Source organism: Eumetopias jubatus, unplaced genomic scaffold (assembly GCF_037043125.1).
Source record: "Eumetopias jubatus isolate StellerSeaLion01/CBP00866 unplaced genomic scaffold, mEumJub1_p1.0 scaffold_14, whole genome shotgun sequence".
NCBI lineage: Eukaryota > Metazoa > Chordata > Mammalia > Carnivora > Otariidae > Eumetopias > Eumetopias jubatus.
In genome coordinates, this window is record NW_028274820.1 from 35,466,861 (window position 1) to 35,492,992 (window position 26,132).

Genomic DNA, 26,132 nt, shown 5'->3' on the forward strand with positions numbered 1-26,132 from the left:
CCACTTTAGCATATCAACTTTGTGACAGTTCATTTTTCTACTCTGACATCCTTTTTTAGCTTACAAGTTGTGTCTGGCTGGGTTCAAGGTTTTTATAGCTTGCCAAAATATTTTACCTCTAGAAATGAGGGGTGTTATTATAATGTCTGGAAGTGGATGAATGCTTGGTAATAGGTAATTGATGATTTTATTTTCTCTCCCCTAGGATTTCTCTGGTGATCTTGAAAGAGCCCGTATCATGGAATCGATCTCTATGATGGGAAGCCCTAAGAACCTTAGCGAAACTTTTTTGCCAAATGGCATAAATGGTATCAAAGATGCAAGGAAGGTCACTGTGGGTGTAATTGGAAGTGGGGATTTTGCCAAATCGCTGACGATTCGACTTATAAGGTGTGGCTATCATGTGGTTATAGGAAGTAGAAATCCCAAGTTTGCTTCCGAATTTTTCCCTCATGTGGTTGATGTCACTCATCATGAAGATGCTCTCACAAAAACAAATATAATATTTGTTGCTATACATAGAGAACATTACACCTCCCTTTGGGACCTGAGACATCTGCTTGTGGGTAAAATCCTGATTGATGTGAGCAATAACATGAGGATAAACCAATACCCAGAATCCAATGCTGAATATTTGGCTTCATTATTCCCGGATTCCCTGATTGTCAAAGGCTTTAATGTTGTCTCGGCTTGGGCACTTCAGTTAGGACCTAAGGACGCCAGCCGGCAGGTATGTAGTTTTTTTTTAATTTTTAAAATTTTAATTTCTTCTTATTTAATTATTGAAGTGGAGTTGACATACAGTGTTATTAGTTTCAGGTATGTAAGATCGTGGTTCAACAATTCTGTACGTCACTCGGTGCTCACCACGAGAAGTGCAATCACCATCTGTCAGCGCACAACATTATTACAATACTATTGACTGTGTTCCCTCTGCCGTACTTTTCATCTCCGTGGCTTACTTATTTTATAACTGGAAGTTTGTACTTCTTAATCCCCAATTTTATTGGTATTTATCTGGTATTTTGTATTTACATAGTGAAACAAATGTCATACATTTAAAAACCACATTCTGACACTCTCCAGTGATTATCATTTTGAAAACCGTGTATGAGCCCCTGAAAATTCATGCCCTGACCTTGTAAGGTCCTATATCCCTATCCCTATAAAATAATGTGGATAGTTGAGAAAATTACTTGGACTTCCCTGTCATAACCAGCTAATTCAGGAAAGGGCAAAGTTGGCTGACGAATAATGGGACACATTGCACTGCGTTGGGTCTCTCTGGGCTTCCTCAAAAATAGAAACAATAAGAAACAGGTCTTTTTTCCACCTCTCTCTATCTCCCCAACTCACCTCTTCCCTCCCTCTCGCCCCCCCCCCCTTCCTGGCAGCTATTTGGTAACAGTATTCCATCTGTGTATGAAACACTATTTAGTATGATCCTCAAGAAGAATGCTTTAGAAGTACCTTTTTATTTTATGACGATTATTTGTTAGAATTTAAAATAGTGCAGTTCATTTTATTTAAAGTGTAGATTTTAATCTGTGTGGGGAGGTAGATTGGATTTCTTAGGTTCTTTTTTAGGGTATGGGTTCTATCTAGTTCAACTTGAGAATAAAGCAGATGGGGAGCTCCATCAATGCCTTTATGGAACAAGACCTTTTAAAAGTAAACACATAAAATAGTGTACCTTAAATATTTTTTAAAGGTGTAGTTATGCATTATAGATGAGCATGATGATAAAGTACTTTCATTATTTTTGTTCATAAAGACAGTTCATGCCTTAGATTCAATGCCTTAGAAAATGAATTCAAGTATCACCATGATAACCATTCACTTTCAAGTCTTTAATTTGGAAGACTAGTAAAAGATTATACACTTTCTAAATCCTTTTTTCTTTTGGATATCCATCAAAGTTTAGGAATGGATACATACCAAACAAACTAGGGATAAACCTAAATTTAATCCTTTGCCCATAATTGTGGTAATTTTAATTCTTTAACAACTACAAAAAATACAAACTACAAAAAATATGGAATTGAATTCAAAGTGAGCTACAGAAATAGTTTCATTTGTATTCCATAGTCCTGCCTTTGTTATGAATGTTTGATTTATACATTTAGGCTTGTAATTAAATGAATTTTAAATTTATTTAAATTTAAATGTTAAAGTTTATAGGTTATATTTATAGTTAAATTTTATTACAGGGTTTGTTTTTTTTACAAGAAATAAAAAGGTCAGCATTGTCACAGCTGTAATAAATTAATTTAGAATGCTTTTCTTTATTTCTTTGGAATATAGGTATTCTTCCCCACTCCACTTTAGAAATTCATGAAAATTTGTGTAATAATATAGACTTTGTTATTCATCTGGCTAACGTTAGGTAAGATTAATAATCCAAAGAGCTCTACATTGTCAGCATAGTGCAGATTTTAGCATGCAAATATTTCCGTGCGGTCTGTTCCAGAGACCTTATATAAACATCTTCAGGAATATATTTAGGAATTTGTTTTCCCCAAACATTACCCAGAGATTTTACGGCAATATTTTGCTAGCCCTGAGTGAGATGACCTACCCATAAGTAATAGTGGCTCATGTGCTGAACAAGTATTTGTTGAATTCTCAACTACAGTAATATTTCTAAGAGGTTTAGGTAGTTTGAAAGTCCAACCTCACCCCCACCCGTCACTTCATTATATAGAAGTAACACCTTAATCTTAGATAATGGCAGTTGCTTTACCATTTAAATTAAGCCTTATAATAACCATTTTTTCCCCACACAGGTATAGTATCCTTATTTACAGATGAAAGAATTTCATATTCTGATCAATGAAGCAATATAATAATAACTTGAGATTATTCATGGTTTTTCAGATAACTTGGTGAATCGGCTTCTAAGCCAAAGATAAATTTTACAAATAGTACAGCATTGTGACATAAGTTAGAGATTTTTAATTGCAAATTCAACCATCCAAAGTCCATGCCCATCTTCTCTCTTGCTGAATGTAAAGGACAGTGCTTGTAATCCCTCTGCTAGACAGAATCACTGTAGTCTTAGAACTAGATATTGTCCTCGGAAGCCTGGGGAGCCCGCCCTACCCTAAACTCCACCTAGACCTTACCTTGCCACTACTGAACCACACATTCTAGAAACCTTTCTTTCCTCCTCCTTCCTTCCCCTGTGGATGCCCCGATCCCAGGTTCCAGCAGGTTTTTCCTGCATTTTATTTTCATGTCATCACAGGTAGCAAGGACTTTGTTGTTTCTATGACACAGTTTTAACCTATTAATAAATAGATTAATATGTTAATAAATGCTTTATCTCAACTTTTTTGCATCACTCGAGGTTATCACATGCTCCATACGTGAAGTGGAGCTTGTGAACGTCACCATTTTTATAAACAATAGTAATGATGAGTCTTTTGTTTTTGCCACAGGTCTATATATGCAGCAACAATATTCAAGCTCGACAACAGGTTATTGAACTTGCCCGCCAGCTGAATTTCATTCCTGTTGACTTGGGATCATTATCATCAGCCAGGGAGATTGAAAATTTACCCCTGCGACTCTTTACTCTCTGGAGAGGGCCAGTGGTGGTCGCCATAAGCCTAGCCACGTTTTTCTTTCTTTATTCCTTCGTCAGAGATGTGATACATCCATATGCTAGAAACCAGCAGAGTGATTTTTACAAGATTCCTATTGAGATTGTGAATAAAACCTTGCCCATAGTTGCAATTACTTTGCTGTCCCTGGTATACCTAGCAGGTCTCCTGGGAGCTGCTTATCAGCTTTATTATGGCACCAAGTATAGGAAATTTCCGCCTTGGTTGGAGACCTGGTTACAGTGCAGAAAGCAGCTTGGATTACTAAGTTTTTTCTTCGCTTCGGTCCATGTTGCCTACAGCCTCTGCTTACCAATGAGAAGGTCAGAGAGATACTTGTTTCTCAACATGGCTTATCAGCAGGTATGGAACATGCTTGTTATTCATCAGATACTAGTAAAATACCTTATCAGTATAATCTGTAAAATGTGAGATTTAAAATAGTGTCAAATTTTACAGACCTTGTGATAGAAATTTTGGCATATTTAGGGAGGGGAAAGAATTGTTCTTTATACGATGTTTCTGTATAAGAATTATGTGGCCGATTCAAAATCATTTAGGCTAAAAGCTGCTACTATACCTTTCTTTGAAGAGTAAGAACAGAAATAAAGGGCTAGTAGGTTTTTTCATTCTTTTTTTTATGTTATGACTGCAATGATTGCTTTTAGCATTAAACAGTTATTTCAGTGTTTAATTTGGCCATGTTCTGTGAAATGATAACGTTCTCAGTAAACATGCGATAAAATTAGAACCACTGAAAATACAAAACAGAATAGGAAGCCAAGATCAGGAGGCATACATTTACAAGGCTTTTGTTATCAAAAAGAGGAGGAAATTACTCAGGTGAAGCTTTAGTTCCCTCATGTGAACCTTTATAGCACTCAGCTCTGAAAGAAAATCTCACAAAGCTCCATGCAAGGAGCTTGATAATGGAGCCGAGTATGAGTTTCCTCAATAATTCCCATTCAAAAAAAAAAAAAAAAATTCCCATTCAGCAAATGTAACATGAGGGGTTTCACTGATGCTGTTTGATGTAGCATTTACCAGTGACAGCGAGGACACTGCACCAAAACAAATGGGAGCTTTTGCATTTCATAAGGAACCAAGGCATCATGATCCAAGTATGTAGTGCTTGGAACTTTGGCCTGTTTCAACAGTTTCAACCTAGAATAATGTGAAAAAAATTAGTAAATTGATGTTCTTTAAGCCATTGTCTCTGTAAAACCCTTCTTCTCTTAACTGAATACTAAGGCTTTGATAACTGCTCCACCAGCTCCCTCACTGGGCGTGAAGTTGTTTGCGCAGATCTCAGCTCCTCACGGAAGACGAGCCTGGACACCATTTTAAATTCTTCAAGCTGCTTCCACCTCAACCCTTACCCTCCCCCTCCCTGAGGCCCTCCTACTGTGCTCTTCTTTCACTTTTTTCAATAGCGTTTACCACCTCCTGATTGATACACTTTATGTTTTCCTTGTTTATTGTATGTACAATAAACTGCTTACCAGTGAGAAGGTCAGAGAGAGACTTGTTTCTCAACATGGCTTATCAGCAATAAGTTCATCAGAATGTAAGTTCATGAGAGGAGGGACCTTTGTCTGCTTTGTTCACCGATAGATGCCTAATGCCTAGAACTGTGCCTGGCACCTAGTAAGGCACTCACAAAGTGTATCTGTGGGATGAATGAACGAACTGGGAGGCCGGGTCGGTGCAGGTTGTAAGTTCTGGGTCTACCGAGGTATGTTGCTGTTCTGTATTGTTGTATAGACATGAAACAAGATAATAAGAGCCTTTTTCCACAGAGGAGCTCTGTGGCTTTTTACGGGATGTTGGTATGATTGTTCCAGGGGCCTAAGGCTCAGAGCTAGCTTTTCTTTTTTTTTAAATTCCAAGTTTGTTTGGTTAACTGGAACTGGACAGAGTTAAACTGTGTTAAGTTAGAATCTGTTAGCTATGAGTAGATACTTATTTAAATCAAAGCTTTAGCCCAGGGAGTCCAACCTTTGATTTATACTCTAATTATATTGTTTACATGTAAACAGACAATTCTGAAAGTAGTCCCTATAGAGAATACCACACATTCAGAGTTAATCAAGTCTGACTTGATTATATAGGTATTATCAATGTAAGGAAAAGACATTTGGAAAAGTACTATAGAGGAATGAGGCAGTAGGACAGTTGGAAAAGTTTATCAGTGAGGCAATTCAAGAGACTAAATATTTGCGTTCAGTCTGACTTTATCCATAGGGAAATCTCAGCTTCCTGAGGAAAAGAAAGTAAGAAAAAAGAAATAAATTACATACAAATATTCTTCAAGTGAGAAAGAGAGATGCATAATTTAGAAATTCTCTTCCTGGATTCTAAGTTGATCCAAAGCCAGGATGTACCCAAAATAGTCAACCGAGTTTAAACCAACTTAGAAAAGTACCTCAAAACTAAGTCTAACTGCCAGTACTTTTTTTATGTCACCTTGGAACCAACCACTTGGCATTCCTGGTCTTGGGACTCCAGACTCCCTGTAACTGTGATGTATGACAGTGTAGGTGGCAGATTTACCCACCGCCTCGCATGTATGCAAGGAAAGAGAGACTTAGTCCTCCTTTTATTTAACTCTCTCTTCTCTTCTCCCCACATCTGGCACAATACCATCCGGTAATAGGTTCTCCATCCCAGTCTGTTAAATTGAAAAACTACAGCTTAAATATCTCTATATATGATGTATTCTTATGCCAAGAGTGAACTGTGCTGAATCTGTGAATATTCTGCCAAATAGAGGAAATTCACATTTACTCTCATTAGGTTCATGCAAATATTGAAAACTCTTGGAACGAGGAAGAAGTTTGGAGAATTGAAATGTATATCTCCTTTGGCATAATGAGCCTTGGCTTACTGTCCCTCCTGGCAGTCACCTCTATCCCGTCAGTGAGCAATGCTTTAAACTGGAGGGAATTCAGTTTTATTCAGGTACGTGGGTTTTTTTGGTGAGAGGTTGGGCGGCACAGAATTTAAGTGTTAAGTACAGTTTAATTTTAAATATGCTTTTTTTTTTTTAAAGAGTGCGTTTGGGGCTGCATTTATGTATCTAGCTCAAGAACGACAATTGCTGGAAGCTGGCCTAGGACCATTCTGGTTTAGTAAAGCAAAAGACCAGTACAGGATTCTACTAGAAGACTTTGATAGCACTGCCTACTGTATTATGGATAAAGTTTGTTTTAAAAAGAAAAAAAATGAAGGTGGGGGATGGGTAAGCTTAGATCAAGTTCAGTGCCAAAAGTCAATTTGTTACTCAACCAATGGGTGAAGAATTTCTTTATATTTTGAGTCACTCTCATCTGGCTAGAAAAATCTCATTAATTTGAATTCAAGTGGGGAGGTCAGTCTGGTCATTGTAAAAGAAATGTGTATGTAAACAAACAGACACAAATAGTGGCAAATCAGGTGACTGGGCTGATGGATTGCGACAAGCAACCACCCTTATGAATCTTGTTCGTATATGTATTTCGTGTATTAGTTGTATATATGTGTCTATGAGTATATACAAAAGGGTTTCAAAACAGCACTGTGTTCTTTAATAAACATTCACCTTCTCCAGTAAGAGTTCCTTAATAAATGTACATATTTATAAAATATGTAATTCAAACTTAGACCCCACCTATATTATTACAAAGTCAGTATTGGTTGTATCCAAATAGTTTATAGCACAATATGTGGGTGACTCTCATTTGGTGGTACACTCAATTCTGTTTTGTTTTGTTTGTCTATTTGCTTGAACTTTTTTTTCTTTTCAAGTCATCTAAAGAGCTCATTCAAGTTCAGGGCATCTCCCTGTCGAATTCATTTTTCCTTTTTGAAGGAAAGAAAACATACTTTTCTGACTGTCGGCCCTCTGGTAAAAGGTGTTAGATGGGTGCAAGTGATCATTAAACTGAGATGAGTAACTGCAAAACAACAGCTTTCTGCTAGAGAGTCGATCCTTTCCCAGTGAAGTTAGACTTTACATCATTAGACTGATGTAATGTTACCAAGACCGCTTCTCAAATTAAGCAATCAAACGTAGTAATTTAGGGAGCCCAGAATGCTGACCTTTTAGATTTTTACCTATGAACTGCTTAATGGAAGTACTCTTAATAATTTCATTTAATGTGGTCAGTAAAACCACATGTTTGAAATGTTATTCATATTACATACTAATACTATAAAATTTTTCATATTTACCTTCAGCTAGTATATATATGTGGGGCAGGGTGTGGGGGGAGTGTATACCCATGAGAATGCTTTTCAGCACTTACTTTTATTATATATGTATATGTGTGTGAATATATATATACATATATATATTTACATATTTTTTAATACACGTAACTGGTGGAAATGTGGATAACCTTTGTCAAGAAGTTTTGCAGTTTTCATCAGTACCCTTAAGGAAAACCCAGATGTTTTGACCAGTAATCCCCCTATTAGAAATAAGTTCTAAGAAAATAAACCAAAATATAGAAAAGAGCTTATAGTGGAGGAAAGTTGGAAACAGAGTAAATGATCAACAAAAAAGGAATGATTAAGTAATTTATAACACATCCATTCAATAGAATATTACATAGCATTTGAGTCATGTTTTCATATTTAATGACATGAGGAAAAGGTTCTTGATATAATAGAGTATTAAACTATATGCAGTGTGGCTTTATTTGTATAAAATAAGATGTGCAAACAAATATGTAATTTATGGAAATATTAAAATTGTTTAATTCAGTAGAGAACAAAGAGTAGCTCAGTAATTTAAGATAAAATAGTTTTAGCACACTATAAGTATGGTGTAGCTGGACAGGTTAATTTATGAGTTTGAATAATTTGTTCCTTATTCTCTGTTTTTCTTCCTCCTCTACTCAAGTCTACACTTGGATATGTCGCTCTGCTCATAAGTACTTTCCATGTTTTAATTTATGGATGGAAACGAGCTTTTGAAGAAGAGTACTACCGGTTTTACACCCCACCAAACTTCGTTCTTGCTCTTGTTTTGCCCTCAATTGTAATTCTGGGTAAGATCATTTTACTCCTTCCATGTGTAAGCCGAAAGCTAAAGAGAATTAAAAAAGGTTGGGAAAAAAGCCAATTTCTAGAAGAAGGTATTGGAGGAGCAGTCCCTCATCTCTCACCAGAGAGGGTTACAGTAATGTGATGATAAATGGTGCTCATTGATGCCATGTAGAGTTCCACTCATGCCATTGTTTTTATGACTTTCTTTATGTCATTTGCAAGTGCACTGTCAAATTGATGTGGGCTGAAATCTGTCCAGTAAGATCTCAACCAAATTAGTGGTAGGAGTTTCTTGAAATTAATTTTCACAGATGTCATATTTTGGCAATGTGAATTTTTGTTGTCAACTTGTCCATTTTGTTTTGCACAACCATAACACTCCTGTCGTTTTAACAAACTGTATTCCATAATCAGGCAAAGATATTTCTGGTTAATAATATAGATACAACATAATGTTAAAAAGAAAACCAGCAGAATTTTAAGTTTTAGTATAATTTAATGGATATATATTTTTTTTTCTGAAGCTTACTTAAGGTTTTAATTGTTATCCAGCTCAAGAAATAGAAATGCATAATCACACATTAACTTTAAGAAAGGTCACATTACATTAGCATCTAGGCAGGGGTAAATGGTAACATTCCCATATTTTTCTCATAAGATCGATTTTGAAGAATGTAATTGTATGAACCAGTGTGATCTGTGAACAAACACAAATTAAAAAAAATAGAATCTGATATTTGAAATGCAATGGAGACATGAAATGCATACTGATAATATGTACCTCATGAAAGATTTTATTCCTTATCTTGTTACAGAGCAGTTTCATTTGCCTGTTATTATGTTGGTTAGGGAGAAGACCATGATATTTGGCTTCCAAAAGTGATTTTTCTAATGTGGTACCAAGCCTGGGAATCTTACAGTTGTTTTCACTTAGAGGGAAGGTGTGAAGTTTACCCACCAATAGTTGTTTGTCAGCTGATCTACGTTGTTGCACGTTGGTCAGACCCCACTTTTATCTGCTATAAGATTTTACTGACATTCGCTGAGGGATGGTAACATGCCAGGCACTGTTCTAAGCAACTTTACTTATATTATCCCATGTTGATATTTACAACAACTCCACGACAGAGGTAGTTACTATTCTCATTTTACGTATGAGAAAACAGAAGGATAGAAGAGTAATTTGCCCAAGGTCATGCAGTTAGTAAGAGGCAGAGCCAGCATGCAAGTCGAGGCAGTCCCATTTCAGAGGCTCCAGTTTTAACCACCAGGCTGATGGTCCCTGCTCCATCCCCATGCGTTACCATCATGATGCCAATCTGGATGCTTCCTCTTTGGTCAGTAAAGGCATTGACATTCTTTACAGTGTGTTGTGGGTATCAAAAATTTATGAAAATATTACAGTCATAAATTTATGATTGCTTGTGGGATAAACTACAGTTCCTTACCTTGCAGGAGGATCTTGTCTGGGACATGACCTTGGAGACCCATGGTGGTCCAATATGATTCCCTATGCAGTGAGGGACTCCAGCAGAGATAGGACCATAGCAGTTTTAATGAATGGCTGAGGTCCTACAGAATCTTTAAAAATCCCTGTAGAATTTTTTCTCTTCCTGAGAAGTCCTCCTGCCTGTTCAACCGTTCATTAGGGAGCAGTTTGCAAGCATTAAGGATATTAAGAAAAGTGGTTAGGGGCGCCTGGGTGGCTCAGTCATTAAGCGTCTGCCTTCTGCTCAGGTCGTGATCCCAGGGTCCTGGGATCGAGCCCCGCATCGGGCTCCCTGCTCCGCGGGAGGCCTGCTTCTCCCTCTCCCACTCCCCCTGCTTGTGTTCCCTCTTTCACTGTGTCTCTTGTCAAATAAATAAATAAAATATTTTAAAAAGTGGTTAATTATAAATCTCTAGAGATATAATAATCATACATATTATTCATAAAATTTTTTAGTGCTGACATTCCACATTAAAATTGCATTTTGTTCAAACCTTGATTAGAATGCCCGACATTTTTTTCCCATTTGTTCTTTCCTTATTAAACTAGAAAGTTGCAGATAAGATACAAGTATATGCATTATGTAATTATATATCCTGAAATTATAACTTTTCTAAACTTACCCACTGAGGTACTACTGAATCCAGCCAAAATAAAAGGAGTTTTGGTGTGGGGGCAGAGGGAGAGAGAGAATCTTAAGCAGGCTGCTCACCCAGGGGCCCAATGGGGGGCTTGATCTCATGACCTGAGCCAAGATCAGGAGTCGGACAACTAACCAAGTGAGCCACCCAGGCATCCATAGAAGGAGTTTTATCTAGTTGGAAGCTACCTTCCCCACCATTGGCTGTCAATTTGGTAAATCACTCATGAGTCTCTGGTGTTCTTTTCTTGGTGAATTTAAGTATCTTGTACTTCTTAATTGAGCTCTCCATTTTCTTTATTTTAATTCTGTTCTTTCCCTCTTGATAATCACTTACTTGCTAGTTTTTAGTAGGAATTCAGTTGGGTGATAACTTTTAAAGGGAAATACCCATAAACTGTTGTAGGGCATTACTGAAGTTAACAGCATATTTTCAATATTTGCTCCTCAAGTTTCACTCTCAAGACCATGCTTTCACCAGTTAATGTGAAAATACAATGAAATATTCTTAAAAGTTAGATGACTATTGAATTATATTGTTGCATGTGTATATTAAGTAGCCAATAATATAAATAACATCACTACTACAGATAAATGGGGCCTTTGAAAATGTGAAAATAAAAACAAAATTTATGAAAATGTATATAGGATGAAGCTTTTGTTTCAAATGATAATATCTCCTTTTTAGTACTACAAAGATGAAATAATTTTGAAGTTTTAGAATAAATGTAATATATTCATTATAATTCTAAATGTTTAAAAGCCTTTCTAAAAATACAGAAATATTGACTTTTATTTATTTGACTTTTATTGCTTTATTTTACCATTTTCTACCAGATTATTTTTCTTAGTCATTATTTCTCGTAATCACTTTTTTTTAAGTCATTACTCTGGCCTCAGAAGTAGGACTGAATTCTGCTCTTGCTAGGTGTGAGAAAGTGGTGGGAACTTTCAAGTAGTGCAGTTTGTTTCCTGATGTGTATTATGAGAAGTGCCCCTGAGAAAATTATAAGAATGTAGAAAATATGCCCAGTCTTAATCCTATGCAAAAAAACGAAGTAATTTTTTCCTAAGAGGAAAATAATCATGGGCTGAATCATGCTATTTAGCGTTTGTGTGCAGATTTCATATGTCTCCTTTATTAAGAATATTTAAAACCATGTTTAAATAAGATTATATTCATGCTAACATATATTTTTCAAAGCATATATGGAAATTTAGCCCAGATTGTCTACATGTAGAGATTTTTATTTAAATTTTAAAATATTTTAAAGTATGAAGAAATTATATTTATAGGTATTTATCGGAGATAATTATTTTGTGCTACATACAGGATTGGCTAGTGAGCTCCAGTATTAAACTACCTGATTAATTTCTTATAAATTAGCCTAATCTTGACTTGATTAAGGAATTTTACTTTCAAAATTAATTTGATAATAGTAATTTAAGGTATATTCATACTCACAAATTATGAAAATTATTTGTGTAAAAGGGCTTCAAGAATGTATCATATCCGATTTTTGTATTGTTTATCTTATGTAATATAAAATTTTAATTGTTTTTAATTGCCTTTTGCCATTAAACTGTTTCATAATAAATTCTGTACGAAGAGTTTTGCCCCCAAATAGAGGTTTATTTGTGAAATGTCAGGTTTCTTATGTGATATTTTAAATAAAGGACCCATAAATGTAACTCATAACTATTTCTTTAGGAATACTTTAAACATTGAACCTGCGTCAGTCTATAGAATCTCTGTTTTGAAATAAGTATTCAAACAGCCTAAAATTTGATGTTGAAATTATTTTGTCAATTCCTGACTTAAAGTATTGCTACACATAGTATAACATGCCTCAGTTGTGTTAAGATTTCTACTTGTGATGTGTTGTCATGAAAAGGAGATAGATGCTCTACCCTCAATTGTTCAGAAGTCAGTAAAATGGATTATGGTAAATATTCAGTATATGTAATTGCTCTAAATGAACCTGTACTGATTTTAGTGGAAACACAGTCTGTTCTTACCTTTGAACAGTGAATTTTACAGGAATGAATGGGTTCTTCAGTTTTTTTAATGCAAGAAAATTATAAAGTGCTAATATTCAGAGATTCTGTCCAAAACAATATTTAGTTCAGCCTAACACACATACATTCTGAGATTTTTTTTAATTTTCCAAATCCCCTTGGCCTTCCATCATGCAGTCATCCAAAATTAGGGCAGGCTATACATAGAGGATTCTCCCAGTGGCTGGATAGGCTAAATTAAATCACCAAAACAGGTGCTTTTGTATGATTTTCAAGTTGCCAGCTTCAAGGAAGTATCCTCTTAAGATTTTCCTTGAAGGTCCTTCATAGCTTTGCAGGTATCCAGCCTGCACAGGAACTGGAAGTTGTCTCCCAATGTCTGGTTACCCTACTTCTTTAAAAGCTGCTGCCCATCACATTACTCAACTGCCCTTGCAGTTAGGTGTCCCAGTGGGACTGAGGGCCAGTGAGATGTAGGGGGACGTATGGGTAACTTCTTAGAAGTCTCTTCAAAGAAAAGCAGCATGTGTTCTTTATCTCATTCCTCCATCTTGCCGCCGGAATTGTGGATACAACAGGAGGCCTGGCAAATGTCCCAGACGACAAAGGCCACACGCTAAGGAATGCCAGTTAGAAACTAGAAAGATCTTGACCCCTTCACTATTCGACTCCCTTTTCCTATATTTGACCCACTGTATATTTGGGTTTCTTTATATGAAGTCAAAACAAATCCATTCTGGCCTTCAGTTCTTTGTTGTGATACTGTTTAACACTGTTTGAAATGAACTAGATTGCAGTAAATCTTACCTTTAAAAGTTTTTAAAGGATAATGTGCAATTCACATTAGAATTTATTTTCCACTGTTAATTATACTCATTTTCTTGCCTTGATCTTTCCTTAGATATTTTGTACCTGCTTGGAAAAATACCATCTTCTTTATGACTGTGTAATGGGTATTTGCTAAAACTCTGTAATCTCCAAAATATTGCTATCAAATTACATGCCATGTTTTTATATCATTCTCATAGATATGCCTTATGAACATCTAAATAAAAAGTATTATTTAATGTGTTTTGACTTCTCTTTTGAAATGTTATATACAAATGGATTTTTCTTTCTTACTGAATAATAATTCAATATTTGATGGAGACCATCTATTTCTTTGTAGAAGGATCTAGAAAGCAATACATGTAATAGTTTTGGGGTTTTGGAGGTTTTGTTTGTTTTTGCCAAGATAGTCATTTAGGAAAATATCCATCGAATGAGGCAGTATTTTAAAAATTATTTCAGGGGCACCTGGATGGCTTAGTCCGTGGAGTATGCAACTCTTGATCTCGGGATTGTGAGCTTGAGCCCCACATTGGGTGCAGAGAGTACTTAAAAATAAAATCTTTAAAAAATTTTATTTCATTTTACTAGCATTAAGTATCTTTAAACCAGGGCTCAACATATAATAGTCAAGCTATATTTTCTAAGCTCCCTGATAGCAAAAAAAATGTATCTCATTCACTAATATATTCCCAGTGTCTAATGCAGGATGGTTCTACAGATACTAATGAGATAATCAATGTTGACTCATCTTTAGAGAAAATTATGTTATTTATCACCCTACATTCATGCAGCTGTGCCTGCATCCTCCTGCCCGCACCCCTCCCCATCATTGTCTCTACCTCTTGCCTTGCCTGCTGGCCATCATCACCACCGTCACCACACTGAATTGAGGAGAAACGGACATTGGGGTCTGTGCACGGGATCCGGGGAAAGCTCTAGCTTCCCCCACAGCTGCCAGAAAATGCATGGGTGTTAATATCCTGAGAGTAGGGTTGCCAGGTAAAATACAGGACACTCAGTTATTAGGAAATGCAGACAAACAATGAATAATTTTTTATGTAATTCTATTACAAATATTGCATGGGACTTTTTTTGTGTTTGCTAAATCTGGCAACACGACCTGAGGGTGATCTTTGACCAAAGAGATGTGGCACAAGAGGGAGCTGGTGGATAAATTCTCCCTTCCTTTCCCCCAGATAAGCTGTTCCTTAGTGCAGTAATTCTTAAGGCCCCCATGAAAATATCATAAAAGACTGAGCAGTTAATTAAACTGCACTTGTTCCAAAGCTATGGCCAGCTCAGTAAAACCTATATTTGCCTGCCTCAACTTCTACCTTTTCCTGACGTGCTTCCCAGAGTGCCACCCATTAAAGTGGCAGCAGGTAAATGTTTGTCATTTGTTTATGGTAGGCTCTAGAGAACCTAGGTTGGCAAATTAACTTTGGTAGTGGATTCTTCAAATAGAAAATGAAACATGACATAAATGATGATTTTGACAAAGCCAGGCACTGTAGGCTCAAAATTCAGATCGGTTGAGAGCTCAGAGTGGCTACATCTCCCAAGGGCAGATTCACGTTGATCAAATGTACAGTGATTGTTAAATCAGAATAGCTGTTTATCACCACTGTGAGAAATAATCAATGTCCTATAGGTAAGGATACCAGCATTGCCTTAACTAAGCATATTCTATTCTTTAATTTGTTCTTCATAAGAATTTATATTATAACCCAAAGTATGCTGGGATCTGTTACGGACTGAATTATATCTCCCAAGAATTCATATTAGTTCATAGGGCCTTTAAAGAGGTAATTAAGTTAAAATGAGGTCATGTGGGTAGGCCCTAATCCAAGGATGACTGGCGTCCTTACAAGAGGAGATAAAGACACAGAGGGAAGACCATGTTATGACAAAAGGAGAAAATGGCCATCTATAAGCCAAGGAGAGAGGCCTCAAGAATGGAACCAATCTTGGACATCTTAATCATGGGGTTCTAGCCTCCAGATTGTGAGGAAATAAAATTTCTGTTGTGTAAGCCACCTAGTCTGTGGTAATTATTTTGGCAGCCCTAGCAAATTAATATAGAACCTGTGGAATCAGAGCAGGTCAAGTCAGTTAATGACCTTGAATAATTAATGTCATTGGAATAAACTTATCTGTTTAATCCTGCTCCACAATAAAGACGGTTCTATCCTGGGGGTACTACCTATAACCTCCCACCATGTAAATACAATAGTTTTTAGTTTTAAAAGCTTGAGAGCATTTTCATTTCATGGAATATTCCTATGTCATGGGACTGAAGCTTTGATCAGGTAAGAAGTGCTCCATAAATTTGTTTCATTTACATATTACCATTGATTTAGTTTCTCCATTAAGCATGAATAGCTCCTCCACATTCCTATTTAAAAAATCACTTGCAATTTGGATTAGTACATTTTGTATTAGAATGGTTAACTTCAGAGGTGGCTGTTCTTTTACTTTTGTTTTCTGTTGCATGTACTTCTTACTCCCAGATTTGAACCAATGATTCTGTTGGAAAGAAGCAATTACTTTTGTTTCTCTCTTAGGCTTTGTTTCTGTAACAACCTGAAAGATTTTTTTAAAACACTAAAGTAGATGAAATTCCAGCTTTATATGTGTTCTTTCTTTTTTTTTTTTAAAGATTTTATTTATTTGACAGAGATAGAGAAAGAGCACAAGTAGGCAGAGTGGCAGGCAGAGGGAGAGAGAGAAGCAGGCTCTCTACCAAGCAGGGAGCCGGACGTGGGGCTCGATCCCAGGACCCCAGGATCATGACCTGAGCCGAAGGCAGCCGCTTAACCGACTGAGCCACCCAGGCGCCCCAGTATATGTGTTCTTTCTGTTACATAATTCCCCTAAAGCTAACCTACTAAGACTATACTCTAATTACATTTTCTTATGTGCTATAAAAATTCTCTGTTTAAAATAGATTACTCTGACTCACAAAGGAATAACATTTGCTTGAACATTTGGAACATCTGGCATGAGTTTAGAGACTACCAAATTCATATGTAATCTAAAATACTTAATAGAAACATTAAGTTGTACTAATGCATAATTATAATTTTACTAAACATTGCTAATTAGGCAGTGTGCAAATAAGTATCAGAAAAAATATCAGAAGGACAATGTTATTTCTTAATATTACACTCATGTTAAAAATACTTTATTTTAAAAGTTAAAAATGTAGAACTCATGATGTAATATATGTTGGCTAATTAAATTTAAATAAAATAAATAAATGTATATACATCAACATCATTAAAATGTCTAATCTTCAATCTACAGCTTTTAAGAAATTGCAATTTGTAACTTAAGAGATGTTAAATTCTGCACACTTGTTATCAGAGTGAAGCATTTCTATTCTTTAATTTTAATTCTCATATGTTTCTTTACTATTATCTTTTTGTTGACAGAATTTACCATTTCAATAGTTAGCCATTTTACCTTTACATCCTTTTGTGTTCTGGTGTCTGGAAAATGTCCTGTGCTCTTGACTTAGAGCCTTCAGAAATCTGTATTAAAGAAGGTTCCATGAATAATGATTAAACTTAAATCCACTACCTAATTTAAACACTTAAGGCTTTTTATATATGTATATATTTTATTCACTTGAGAGGGAGGGAGGGAGAGAGAACCTGAGAGAAAGAGAGAGAGAGAAAGGAAGAGGGAGAGAGAATCCGAAGCAGACTCCGCAGTAGCACAAAGCCGGACGTGGAACTCCAAACACAACCACGAGATCATGATCTGAGCTAAAACCAAGAGTCACTTAACCAACTGAGCCACCCAGGTGCCCCCACTTAAAGCTTTTTAAAAGCTTAACTGGTGCACTTAAAAAGTTAAGTCGGTTGGGCATCTGCCTTTGGCTCGAGTTATGATTTCTGGGTCTTGGGACCGAGCCCCATGAAGAGCTCCCCAGTCAGTGGAGAGTCTGCTTCTCCCTCTCCTTCTAAACCCCACTCATGCTCTGTCTCTCTCTCTCAAATAGATAATTAAAATCTTAAAAAAAACTCCAAAATAATACTAATGAAAACACATGTACATACACACTAGACCAGTGCTTCTCAATTTTAATGTGCATACTAATCACCTGACAATCTAGTTAAAATGGAGATTCTGCTTCACTCGGTCCCTCCTGGGGCCAGAACTTACACATTCCTAGCAAGCACCTAGGTAATGCCTATGTAGGTAGTTCAAGGACCCCATTTTGAGTAACAAGGATTTAGTGTTTACCTTACTCTGGGTAGCTTATGAAATGCTTTAATTTGGCTTCAAATCAAATTTAAAAACGAATTTATAATTTAATGAACATTTACTGAGTACCATTCGCCAGACCAGGAGCAAAACATCACCCAGCAACTTGTTACACGTGCGAACCCTTGGACCCCAGACTTAACTGAAGCTGGCTCTGGAGGTGGGGCTCAGGTGTTGGTTTTAATTAGCTTTCCAGAAGATTCTGATGCATGCTAAATTTTGAGAAACACTACTCTAGATACTGTGCTGAGGGTTTGGGGTGCAAATCTGGATAAGAGGTTCTCCTTGCTTTCAAAAGTCTCTAGTAGGAAGGGGTTGGGCAGCTGAGTCAATAAATACCACTAAGTATGTGGTGAGTACAAAACTAAATGACAAAGTGGTATCTAACAGGGGATGTAAAGAAGGTTCCCCCGCCCCAAAGTCACATGAGCTGAGTTTCATAGGGAGCTAGACATCTGCAGACAGTCCCATGTACAACATATGCAAAGGTAAGGCAGGAAGAAGTTTGGTAGCTTCGTAAAACAAATAATTCATTCAAGATGGCTTGAATGTGGAGTGTTGGTTGCTTCTCACCTGGTTGCCTCTCTCAGAGTAAAACAAATACCATTAGAGCTAAACACACACACACACACACACACACACACACACACACACACAACTGGGATCTTTTAATTTCCCATGTAAGGGAACCCATTTCTATGAAGAATTTCACTGAGACGGAGAAGAGTTTTTAAGTGCTAGAAAGGGGAAGCTCATGGGAGTTATGCTAATTAAGCATTGGAAACGGGTTCTGGATATAGGACAGAATGAATATATAGGTTTGTAAACAAATGAAGTAAATATCCTTGTGCTCGTGTGTCAAGAAAGTGCAATCAAGTCCAATGAGAAGAGTGTGACTTTCCAGCCACTGAGGTTTATGGACCCTTATCAGAATCACCCTATTGTGATGAAACACAATAGTCAGTTGATAACCCCCAGATAAGCTCTGCTTTAAGTGGAAAATATTTCTTCACAGTCCCTCCTCTGCGTCTTTCCTTCTGAGATGCCAGGCTCAACACACAAAGGACAACCAAATCATCCACTTGTCAGGCTCCATTACTATACTGTATTTGGGTGCCATTCTCACAGAATTTCATTGTGTTTATTCAAGTGATGTCAGTCTCCTTTTGATGTGGTATACTCAGAATGTACAACAGCAATTTAGCTGACGTTAATACACTTGACACACCCTTTACACTCTCCTGGAGTAATAGCAACCTTAAACCTCCTGAACCCACTTCTAGGTGTAAGGTCTGAGAGGAGCTCTAAAAATACCAATGAGGGAGCCTGGGTGGCTCAGTTGGTTAAGCGACTGCCTTCAGCTCAGGTCATGATCCTAGAGTCCCGGGATTGAGTCCCGCATCGGGCTCCCTGCTCAGCAGGGAGTCTGCTTCTCCCTCTGACCCTCTTCCCTCTCGTGCTCTCTATCTCTCATTCTCTCTCTCTCAAATAAATAAATAAAATCTTTAAAAAAAATAAAAATAAAATAAAAATAAAAATACCAATGAGTAGCTGTAAAGATAAGAAAAAAAGAATGCTGAAGTCGAGGCAAGGGAGTTACAAGAAGGGGAGAGTGGTCAATAGGGTAAAATACTAGAGATTAAGTAGAGCAAGATAAGGACAGGAAAGTGTCCACAGACCTTGACCACAAGTGTAGGTGACCTCAGGGCAGTTTCAAGGAAACTGGGATGAGGAAAGTGGAAGAATGAACATAAGTGAGGGAATAGTTACTAGAAATGCTCAATTCTCTTTCAAAAAAGCTTGGTTTCTTTGGCTATGATTTACATCAAGTGCTTCCATGCCCAATATAGTTTTTCTGTTTCTTTTTATTTGTATCGCCAGAAATGTCATTCAGTCAAATGTCAGATGTTTGAACTGGTTAAGGAACCTTAGAAATCACCAGCCAACCAGCTCATTCTACAAATGAGAGAAATGCTGGGAGGTGAAGTGAAATTTATTTTTACAAAGTTTGTTATGTGTAATTTTTAAGGCTATAACCTTTATAGACAATATATTCACGTTTAAATCTTGAAGAGTTTCTGAAGCCTAAAAAAAAAAAAAAGACTGAAAGGTTTAAAGGATTTTAAGATAAGTTTTCATAGCCACGGCTTTGGGGGTGATTAAGTTATACTGATGATTATCATGAGCAGCTTTCCATTAAAGTCTTGACCCTTCTTGTGTCATTACTCAGGATACGATGGATAGATAACACAGTAATAATAAAGATAATGACAATCCTGACCATTTACCTGGGTACTTATTATATGCCAAGCACCGATTTACAAAACTACCATGTCATTCTACCCTCTCACAGCAATCCTATTGGTAAGAAAAGTGAAAAATTGACGAGAAAAGTGGGGAAAGTGGGGCTTCCTTGGGTTAATTTGCTCCAGATTCCATGATTTGACTCAAAAACACTGTATACAATACCTTGTTTGTTATTTAACTGTCTGGTAGAGCCACTAAAGTACAAAAGAGATAACAGGCAGGGAATGTCGGTGACACTGGTCACTTCTCCGCGATGATAAACTGCCCCGCTTCTACCACTATGTATCCATCATCCAGCACTCTTCGTGTCCGACATCCACCTCTCATCTCTCCACCCGCTCATGACTGACTGAAGAAGGCCCTTGAGAGCTTGTTTGGAGGTTCTAGCAGGGGAGATTTAAGAAGGCCCAGCGCAAACTAGCAAGACTGAGACACATAACGCCAAGGCAACACTCCACTGCTACGTACCGAAGTCTTCCACTGCCTCCTCCTTCCCGCGCGCGAGCAAACCCAGCCACTGCGAGCGTGGAGACACCCATTAGGGTTTGGGGTAGTTTGGCTACCCGGGCTTCCGTAAGAACCTGCGCTTCTGCAGCCCCGGCCCCGCCCCTAGCAACGCGCTGGCTTGTTAACAACCGGCCAGCCGGCTAGAGCCAAAGTAGGCCGGTGGGCTGCGGCGGGGGCCACTGTCGGACCCCCGGGGCTTTTCACGACTCTAGCGGCTCTCAGGCGGCCTTCCCTTTTCGGTGGCGGGGTCTCTTTGGGTCCTGCAGCTAAAGGGAACAGGGTAGGACAGAAGGACCCTCCCTCCCACCCCTCACTCCGCCGCTGCAGCCATGTGGACAGCGGGGGCCGGTGCGACGGCCGAGGTCCAGGAACCCGGAGGCAAGCTCAGGTGCAGCAGCACTCGCCACATCCCGGTGGTCGGGGTGGTGACGGAGGACGAGGAAGCGCAGGTATGGACGGGTGTCTGTGTTTTGGGAAGTGTGTGTGTGTGGGGGGGGACGTTGAGATCTGGGGGCAGCAAGAGCGGAAATGGGAGCCGGAATGGAAACTCTCGGAACCCGCGGGACCGAGGTTCCAGGTGCGGAGCTGATGCCTCCGAGAACTGCGCCGCCTGAGGGAGGGGTTGGCTGTCGTCAACCAACCTGTCTGGGGACTTGGGGCGCGAGCTTCTCCCGGAGCGTCTCTCTAAACAGAGTAAGCGAGGTTTTGCCGCTCTTCTTCGTAAAGTGTGACCACGAAGGTCTGGAAGGCAGTGAAACGTTTTTAGTGGGGGAAAAAAAAAGGAGTTGATGACCATTTTGTTTGCACTGGGCTTATATGTAGATACCTGTTATCAAGTGATGTTCTTGATATAGGCGTAAATTCTCTCGTGTTTAAATTTGCTGCTACTTTAAAACCTGCACCTAGAGGGGAAGAAAACGCTGTTAAAATTAGAAATTAGCCTCGTTTTCATATGAAATAGAAAGCTGGTGATGGAGTCGGAGTGAATCGAGAGAGAGCAGACCTTATATATTTTACTGTACTTGTATTTGGTTTTGAGTTTACTTTTATTATGAATACAATATTAATTCTTCCAAGTCGGTCTGTTGAGATATTTAACTTCGGAACCCTCGGCTGGATCTCCACTGGTGGCGGAGGTGTTTAGAGACTCTAAGTCGTTAACACGCTAGAGTTCCATTGCTCCTCCCTAGAGAGTATTGATCAAACCCTAAAACGTGAATACTATGGAGGAATCCTGCTCTGCCTCCTCACACTTGATGGGGTCACTATGGGAATTCCTGTTGAGGTTTTGCTAGTCTCAGGCTGCGTCAGGAACCCTGTCTCCTACGTCCACATCCTGGAACCTTGGAGAGTTCCTTGGGAGTGGCCAGTTGACTGGGGACCTCTTCTTTGGGAATAAAGAGCTCTCTGAGTACTGTCTGACATTTACACTGTAGTAACCTGCGGAGCAACAACACTTTTCATGAGGAGGAGCTGGTCCTAGGGGAACTGACCTAATCAGTTTTGTGGAAGTATTCCAATCTGACGGGGAGAAGGACTTTCAGGAACAGCAGCTCTCCACTCGCAAGGCTGCAGGGGGTCTCAACTCTACCGCCATTCTCCCAGACACAGCACAACTGAGAAGTAGGTGAATTTGGTATCTGACGGCTCTCCTTGTTCCTTCACTCGGTGTAAAAAAGGTGGGGGGGGGGGGGACGAGAGCCGAAGGGTGGGGCAGTGGCAAGGTTATATGAGGTAGGCTAGTACCGGTTAAAAAGAAAAAAACGGGAAGTAACTTTTAACAAGCCATTGCCAAAATAGTCTACAACATATCAAGTAAAGCAAAACAAGTAAACCTGTGTGTATGTGTGTGTATTTTCTCCCTTCCCTTTCTTTTTTCCTCTTCTTTCATTATTACCCCTCCTTACAGAGCCTTGGATTGTCATCCAGGAAGAAATCAATTTCTATTAGAGTTCTTGGCTTATTAATAACTATTTGTAGAAGCATTAATATTTTTAAAATTACTGGAGCAGAAGAAGGCAGTTTCTCTCAAAAGAAATGAAATAAATTAAAAACTTTTTAGAGCCGGGAGAAATGATCATTCAGCATTTTTGGGTTTTGTTTGGTTATTTTTACAAATGAGGACCCTAAGGCCATGAGAAGTTAACAGAGTTACTCAGTTTCTTTACTCAAGTGGGGTCTAGCAGTCTTTGCCATCATTAAAATGATAGACTTTTAGACTTTTGCCTCAGACCAGTAGAGGAAAGATTCTTAGAACTCTTGGAACACTTGAGATACAGTATATCCGGTAGCTAAAAGTGACTTTGGAGAGTCTAACTCGGTTCATTAAGCCAGCTCCATCCTATGCTTGAAATCACAAATTGTTTACCTTTCTTTATTTCCTCTTTATTTTAATGTTGCTCTCATTCTAAAGAATTGGAAGCCCTTTAGAGCAGCGCTTCTCAAACTTTAGTGTGCATTTGGAACGCCTGGGGATCTTATTAAAATACAGATTATAATTCTGTAGGGCTGGGGAGGAGCACTGGATTCTGCCTTTCTAACAGATTTCCAGGTGATGATGCCATTGCTACTGGTTGGAAGACCCCATTTCCCACTCTAAGTAGCAATGCTTAGTGTATTATAACTGCAGTAGGGTATGAAGAGTGCTACAGAATTTCATAGGTAATACCTGGAAAGCTGTAGGAGGTAGTTTCATATGGATCTCTTTTCTTGTCACCACAAGGTTTCAGTCAATCTTGGATTAATGTCACATCCTAGTTAGCACCTCTCCCTCTCTTCCCAATCTGTTTCCCGTAAATACCACTTTATTGTCTTCCTTTCTCCCTCTGAGCCCCACTCTCTTTAGGATTCCACAGTAGCTTCTTATTGCTTACCTCACCATATATAATTACACTGACCAAATCACTTAATTCTCTAGGCTTTGTTCCTTTTTCTATAAAACAAGCCTGTGTTAGATGAGTGTTCCCCAAACCTGGGTGACCATCACAGTTTTCTGAGGAGTTCAAAAAACTGTACATAACTGGGCCCTAACTCACATCTACTGAATCATAATCCCCGGTGTGGAGTCTGGGACTTTTTAAAGAGCTCTCTCAAGTGATTTTTAGCCTCAAAACCACTGAACTAGATGATATCCAAGGTCTCTGCCATCCCTAAAGTGCCTCAGGTCTATTCTGCTGTGTTTTCAGGGTTTCCCAATGCACAATCTGAACTCATCTGTACTGGATGCTCTGTTCAGTGCCACAAGGGCAGAATTCTTGCTGGTAGTTTTTTCCTGTAGTGTCCTCCCATAATCTCCCAGGATTCCCCAGTAGCACCCAGCACAATATCTGGTACTCAAGAGGTGATGTTAAATATTTACTGAATGAATGCCCTCCCCTTTTTTCTGAATTTAAACCTTACCCTACGTCCAGATCCTGCCTCTCTGACATAAAGTACTCTCCCAATAGGAAGCACTTCCCATTTATCTTCACCCTCACAAATCCTCTCATAAATGAGCATAGTCCTAGGTCTGAGTCATACCATTTCTCCCCTAATTATCACTTGTGTTATGTTCGCACCTGTTTCATTTGCCTAAATTTTGTCTCTGCCCCTAGAATATGGGTTCCTTAAGTGTAGGAAATTTATCTTAATGCCTATGTGTCCTTCTCCCCCGTGACTCTGAGCTCGGAGTAAAAATTTTTTTAAACATTATGTCTTACTTAGTCTTCGACTTTACCATATAAACTTAGTATTATTATACTGTTGCTGAAACTGGGGCCTTATGTGTTAAAGTCACAAAGCTAGTAACTGGGCTAGCAGGTTCCAACTGTACAACACGGTGATTTCACAGGTTTGTACATCCTGCTCTGCTCACCACAAGCATAGCTACCATCTGTCACCATACAGTGCTGTTATAATATCATTGACTGTATTCTCTATGCTGTACCTCTCATCCCTGTGACTTATTCATTCCATAACTGGAAGCCTGTATCTCCTATTGCCCTTCACCCATTTTGCCCAACCCCACCATTCCCTCCCCTCTAGCAACCATCAGTTTGTTCTCTGTATTTATAGGTCTTATTCTGCTTTTTGTTTGTTTATTCATTAGTTTTTTTTGTTAGATTCCACATATGAGTGAAATCATATGGTATTTATCTTTCTCAGTTTGATTTATTTCACTTAGCATAATACCCTCTAGGTCCATCCATGTTGTCACAAATGGCACAATCTCATCTTTTTTTATGGCTGTGTAATATCCCAAAGTATGTATATATTACATCTTCCTTGCCCATTCATATATCATTGAACACTTTGGTCGCTTCCATATCTTGGCTATTGTAAATAATGGTGCAATAAGCATAGGGGTGCATATATCTTTTGGAATTAGTGTTTTTGTTTTCTTTGGGGTAAACATCCAGGGATGGTATTATTGGGTCATATGATAGTTCTACTTTTTAACTTTTTGAGGAACCTCCATACTGTTTTCCATAGTGGATGCACCAATTTACATTCTACCAACAGTGTACGAGATTCCTTTTTCTCTACATCCTCACCAACACTTGTTATTTCTTATCTTTTTTATTTTAGCCATTCTGACAGGTATAAGGTGATATCTCACTGTGATTTTGGTTTGCATTTCCCTGATTGTTAGTAATGTTGTTGTTTTCATGTGTCTGTTGGCCCTCTATATGTCTTCTTTGGAAAAATATCAATTTATGTCCTCTGCACATTTTTTAATTGGATTGTTTGTGGGGGGTTTGGTGTTGAGTTATGTAAGTTCTTTATATATTTTGGATATTAACCCCTTATCAGATATGTCATTTGCAAATATCTTTTCCCATTCAGTAGGTTGTCTTTTTGTTTTCTTGATGGTTTTCTTCACTGTACAAAATATATTGATTCTATATGAAAGCAGGAGATTTTGTATGTTTCATTCAATACCGCATCTTTAGCATCTAGAACAATGTCTGACACAGCATAAGCCCTCAAAAAATACTTGTAGAATAAGTAAATTGTGATTACTTGACTTGCATAGGTATCACAGCTGAGCTTCCTTGCCCAAATTTGCTCTCCCTCTGAAAACCTCCACAATTTTCTAGTTGATGTCCTATCCTGCTACTGTCTGTAATGCTGCCATGGACTGTGTCATTAAAATTGCCTACCATGGTTTTGGAGTAATTGCTAGAAATAATCTCTGTGTTCAATTGAGAAGTCAGGCAGAGAACTAAGGTGCAAAGAACCAGCACTCCTGCATCAGTCAGACCTGCTGGCCCAGTTACTAGCTTTGTGATCTTAACGGGCAAGGTCCCAGTTTCAACAGGATAATAATACTAAGTATATATGGTAAAATTGAGGACTAATTAAGATATAAAGCTAAAAAAAAGGAGGGGAGGTGGTACCTGCTGGCTCCATTGGTAGAGGATGCAACTATTGATCTCAGGGTCATGAGTTC

At 38.2% G+C, this 26,132-nt stretch overlaps 2 protein-coding genes across 4 annotated transcripts in view; both read left to right on the plus strand.

Moving 5' to 3' along the window:
• The first annotated feature begins 238 nt into the window (after positions 1-238).
• On the plus strand, positions 239-9,005 carry STEAP2 (STEAP2 metalloreductase). The gene is made up of 4 exons (XM_028119891.2): positions 239-730; positions 3,441-3,968; positions 6,402-6,566; positions 8,491-9,005. Exons 1-4 carry the CDS (start codon positions 239-241, stop codon positions 8,776-8,778), a joined length of 1,473 nt encoding a protein of 490 aa, XP_027975692.1. The 3' UTR covers positions 8,779-9,005.
• A 12,025-nt stretch (positions 9,006-21,030) lies between these two features.
• CFAP69 (cilia and flagella associated protein 69) overlaps positions 21,031-26,132 on the plus strand; it is a 53,946-nt gene continuing 48,844 nt past the window's right edge. For all 3 annotated transcript variants that reach the window (XM_028120110.1, XM_028120127.1, XM_028120120.1), the window contains exon 1: positions 21,031-21,150. In XM_028120110.1, coding sequence (XP_027975911.1) covers positions 21,031-21,150 — 120 coding nt within the window. The remainder of the gene's footprint in view (positions 21,151-26,132) is intronic.